Here is a 5,441-nt window from a genome sequence, read left to right on the forward strand (position 1 = left end):
CTTTGCTGACTCCACAGTTTAAATTCTATAATAAGTAAGTAGTGAGAAGTGGTCGTTACAGACAAACGTTCACATAATCTGCCCCAGTCAATGGGATAATTTAAGGTTGTCAACCAATGGCCACAGCTACACTGTTTTGAATATGATTCTATGGTAACCAAGAAAGGCACTTTGAAAACTGGATAACCACCTTTTTTAGGCAATCATAGAATTCAGCTTACATTTTTTTAGACTATACATGCATATAAAACCTTGGAAAAAAACACTTTTATACGCCATGCATTATATATTGAAGGTCTAATACCCTTTTTTTGGAAAGAGTTTTAGTTTCGGGCTGAATACTTGTGTAAATTACAAAAGCAAATCCTCAATTATAACCAAATGCGTGATTGGAATATAAAATTCAGTTACATTTAGTACAGTAATTTTACCCATCTTAGCAAAAACTTTAGTTTTACAGTATGGTTATTTTCTTAAAATCAATTCAGATTAAAGCAGTTATAAAAAACGAAGGAATACCAGTCTTAATAATAATTATGAATAAACAAACATGATTCCAGAAACTGTTCCTGTATTAAATCCAGTTTTGTTGTATATTTTTCTTCTTTTTTATGCTTCGATTCATATTTTTTTACACTGGTAACATGCTGATTTTAATTACTAAAGCCCCAGTCACACTGTCACGTTTCGGCTATCCCGTTTTGCTACGTTTTCAAAACGTAGCGAAACGGCAATATCCGTAGTGAATCGTATCGATATAAACGGCTATATACGTAGTTATGCGTAGATTGATACGTGATCGGTGCCGTTTGTATTGGTCTGCACAATACAAACGTGACTAAAAAAGAAAACGTAGTACTAACGTAGAAAAGCGCAGTAAAACGTAGAAGGAACGTAGAAATGCGTATTAGAAACGTACCTGATACGTTCTAAAACGTATTTGATTATAATCACTAGGTGTTATTACGTTTAAGTACGTATCTGCCACGTTGCATTAGGTTTTTGTACGGTATATTACGCTTCATGGTACGCATTAATAGGTTTCATCACGTTATTCTAGGCATTATTACGTATCGATGCGTATTACTACGCATGATTACCTTCTTCTACGTATAATCAAACCACGTATTTCTTTCAGCTGAAATATTCAGACATAATCGGAACATTATTTATGTATTCGTACAAGATATATCGAGATAAAGTCAAACGTTTGAAATGAAACAGCTGTAAAATGAATTTCGTAGAATCAGAACATTAAGTATCATTTAGAAAAAGAAAAAAGGTACGGGAATTCAACAAAGGAAATAACAATAAAAGGTAAAAAAAGTGAACTGAAATATTAAGTAATAGAAAACTGTATTGCACACGTTTATTCCTCCTCTGGTTTCTATTCTGGCAATATGTGGACCCAAGAAGCCAAATTTTTCTTTGATCCATTTGTCTCTTTGAGTGTCATCTTTTCTGCCTGAACCAGATTTATTGCCTTCTCGTGTCAGTCTTCCGAGCTGAGATCTCATTGACTCAACCCATGTCATGAGAGTCTTCCAATCCTCTACCCCTAGCTCATTAGCTTTTGCTTGCCATCGTGTATTTTTGAGAGCAGTATCTTTGTACTGATAATGAGCTGAAAGAGAAGAAAAAAATCGGTCACATTGATTTTTAAATATAAAGACCATGCTGTAAGTTTATCTATGTCTACTGGTGGGGTTAACATCTTTTGACATTTATTCTCCGTATTAATATTTTAAATTATAGCAAATAAATACATGTACCTTTGTTGTATAGAGGTTCGTTTTCTCTATACCAATCTGCCACCTCATCCTGCTTTTCTTGTGGTATTTCTAATGGCTTGCTTCTTTTGCGCTTCTCTTTATTGGTATTAGCTGGCTGTTCAGTATCACTATTTTGTGTTTGCTCATTTGTTTCTTGTGTATTAGTTGTTTCAGTCTCAGGCGCCACACTAACTATGCGGCCTCTGCCACGCCCACCACGACCCCTTCCTCTGCCTCTGGTCCTCATCAGAACGGTCTGGTTTGAAACACACTAAAAGATAAATCAAATACCGGTAAGAGGAAAATTGGATTTAAAACGGACAATGTGCAGTAGAATTTGTAAAAAGAGCAATTATTATAAAAGGGAAAGCATTGACAATGTTCTAACCAAAGCTTTAAATGTTTTTTCATGATTCATGTATCCACTCAACAAAAATCTTATCTGAAAGAAAAAACAATAAAATCTTTCTTTTGAGTACAAAAAATCTAAATTTTTAGACCATAAAATGGGAACAAAATAATTTAATTACAATGACAGATGTATTAATAATTATAAAGTGTACCTCTATTAATGTCTACAGATTTGTTTTAGTTACTCTGCTCCCTCTTTGCATCTCTGTCTTTTCTAAATTTTATTGAATAATGATGCCGTTTCATGATAAGTGATCACAGCGTAGTGACACGTGATACTGCGTGCAATAAACTTGCTAAATCGTAGGAAATCGTGCAAAAGCGTACTTGAACCGATTTAGAAACGTACTAAACCCTAGTAATACGTAGTGAAACGTAGTAAACCGTAGTAAAACGTAGTTTATACGTACTGAAGCGTATTAAAACCTAGTAGAACGTACCCCTTGTAGTTATAAAAAAAAACTAGCAAATCGTAACAAAACGAAACAATACGTAGAAGAACGTATCAAAACGTGGCGTAAACCTAGTTAAACGTACGGACCGTTAAAAATGACAAAAAAATGCCATGAAACGTAGCATTTCTACACGTACTAAAACCTAGCTGTCGAAACGTGACAGTGTGACTGAGGCTTTAGGCCGTGTTCACACCAAACGCCGTGAGTAAACATGTTTAAGTTTGGTTTAATGTAATGTACACTAGTTTCACATTAACTTTGTTGACATCTATACACCTTGTTTAGCTACATGTACATAAGATTTGTCCACACTTGTAAACCAATATGTCATTTAAATGTTCATTACGTAGATCCGAATTCAAATTGTTCAAGCTTTTCTAACAGTAAGGGAACGACCATTTCACTTAAAAAAGGGGGATAGATTTTTCCACACTTTTGATTAAAAACAAATCGAGTCATAAAGACGATTAGAATGAACAATATTCTGAATCCAAAGTTTCCCCATACATTAAAGTCTTAAATATTAAATTGGTACAATCAAAAAATAAATATATAAACTTTCGCGCGAGAAAAAAATTTGACTTAGAATCCCTCCCCTCACCACTTTTTTTTTAAGTAAAATGGTTGCTCCTTTAAGAAAGACATTTTGGATGATTTGCACTAGTTTAAAGATGTCTCGATTAGGCATTAAAAACGTAGGCTGTATCAGCGTGCTAACCGACGAAGAAAAAGAATTGCGATGTTAAGGATCACTACATTTCTATCTTTTCTGTTCTTTTCAAATGGTATAGACAAGTGTTGGCAAAGGGAGGGGGGTATTTATTTTTTTTTTTTTATTTCTTATTGTACTTTTTGTTTGATCTGAGATACTACACAAAAATTAACCTCGTCCTTTTTCATTTATGCATTTATGAGTGAATCGTTGTTTGCGACCAGTGGCAAATATTTCTGTCAGTGTGTACGTCCAGTCGATTCGGGAAGACCTTTTCAAATGAATTATGTGTTAGGCAATGATGATGGATGAGTTAATAAGGCTACGTAAAGTGTTTTTATAACAAATAAATATATCAAGTTTAGACAAATATTTTGTAAAGAACTTTATAATAATAAGTGTTATAAGTATCAATTTATATAAAAATCGTTTCTTTTTTATATATACATGGGGAAATTAAAGTTTTGAATGGCTAGTTTTGTGTACACTTAACCTACACAAGGCCTACATCGACTATCGACTGCATGTAGACAAAACATTATTGACACTACATGTAAACATTGAGTTTTATCAATGGAAACGTAATTGTGTTTTGTTTATGTGTGAGATACACTAACACAACACAGAGTTTAGGTCAATGTGAACACGGCTTAACACAATTTTTAATTTGTCATTGAACTTTGTACCGACATAACGATGTATAAAGCCAACAAACATTTACTTATTTTTGAATCTCATAAAAGACTTTTCTTCATGTCAATGCAGTTATCTTTAAGTTATTAATATCAAATTTCATGCTGTACTGGCTTTCGTTGTAGTGGATATTGCTTGATATTCTTTTTTTATCCATTATTAGGTGATATATTATACACTTTGGTTAAAATTGTCCTCTCTCGGTACTTTTCATTTGAGTGTGCCTTGGAAAAATGATACTTTTCTTTATATTACGTTTTTTGTTAATCTTGATTGAAAGCGTTGGATTTTGTCAGTTTTGATAACAACTTCTTAGTGAATTTGTCTTGAAGTTTCTTTTGGTTTTGTTATATTTATTTTATTTACTTTACAAAAAAGTAAAATCACAAAAAAACTGAACTCCGAGGAAAATGCAAAACGGAAATTCCCTAATCAAATGGCAAAATTAAAAGCTCAAATACTTCAAAGGAATGAATAACAACTGGCACATTCCTGACTGAGTACAGGCATTTTATAATGTAGAAAATGGTGTATTAAAAGATGAAAGTAAATTACTTACAAATAGTATAATAGAAGGGTCGAATCTTCAGTAGCACGAGGAAAAAAAGAACAATTAATGTAAACTGACAATTGGGCTATACAAATTAGATCTCCTGCTATATATGGGTTATATTCTGCTTTAAAGAGAGCCGAACATGCCAAAGGAACATTCAAACTCAGATGTCGAAAAACGGCCATGGCTCAAACATATCAACAGAACATGAGTATTTACAAATATAGTATTTCATGTACTTTTATTCCATTTCAGGTGTCCTACATATTTGCTTCCTGACATTTGTCACTGGAACCCAGCACCACAAGGACAATGCTGTCGTATACAAGAATGTCCCACAGGTTATCCTTGAGACTTACGGAGACAATTAGATGTTTCAACTAGTATGTCTGACAGTCCATTTAAGATATATCTTTTTATTAAAATGTCTTGTAGTCTTATCTAGTTGTTTCCTACTTAAAATAAGTAAAAATTCTTTTTAAGCGTATTATTTGATTAGTCCAGTATTTTTTGATTTATTCGAAACACTAAGGTTTGTCTATCTCTAGGCATAAGGATGTACTTAAGTGAGGTTTAGAAATTTGAGAAAGTGCTCGGAATCCTTTGGTTTTTTTTTGGTTCAATACATGGTGAAATATTTTGACCCGTTACACCATTTTTTTCTTTTCATTTAATACTTCAGTAGCTCTTAAAGGTCATTTACCAAAATTAAAGCAGATTCTAGATTTCTCTCTTTCGGTTTGAAACCCAATAGTACGGTGACCAAGTAAGGAAAAGTCGCTTATTTGAGGAGTTTAATTGTCATTCGGACTATACGGCTATAAATCACAATATCGGTAGTTGAA

General features: G+C 33.1%; 1 protein-coding gene across 1 annotated transcript; it reads right to left on the reverse strand.

Moving 5' to 3' along the window:
• Positions 1–1,096: 1,096 nt before the first annotated feature.
• Positions 1,097–2,076, reverse strand: LOC134722787 (uncharacterized). Its single transcript, XM_063586415.1, has 3 exons — positions 1,773–2,076; positions 1,368–1,624; positions 1,097–1,138 (listed from the first exon to the last, which is right to left on the reverse strand). Exons 1-3 carry the CDS (start codon positions 2,017–2,019, stop codon positions 1,097–1,099), a joined length of 546 nt encoding a protein of 181 aa, XP_063442485.1. The 5' UTR covers positions 2,020–2,076.
• Between the last annotated feature and the right edge of the window lie 3,365 nt (positions 2,077–5,441).

The sequence above is a fragment of the Mytilus trossulus genome, chromosome 6, assembly GCF_036588685.1.
Source record: "Mytilus trossulus isolate FHL-02 chromosome 6, PNRI_Mtr1.1.1.hap1, whole genome shotgun sequence".
In the NCBI taxonomy this organism is placed as follows: Eukaryota; Metazoa; Mollusca; class Bivalvia; order Mytilida; family Mytilidae; genus Mytilus; species Mytilus trossulus.

Bases quoted from the DNA above. Each gene is read 5' to 3' on its own strand.
- LOC134722787 (XM_063586415.1), bottom strand. From the start codon at position 2,019: ATGAGGACCAGAGGCAGAGGAAGGGGTCGTGGTGGGCGTGGCAGAGGC. The intron at 1,625-1,772 runs GTACATGTATTT...CTTCTCTTTCAG, and splicing joins CGAACCTCTATACAACAAAG to CTCATTATCAGTACAAAGAT. The intron at 1,139-1,367 runs GTGTGCAATACA...TGAATATTTCAG, and splicing joins AAACCAGAGGAGGAATAAAC to CTGAAAGAAATACGTGGTTT.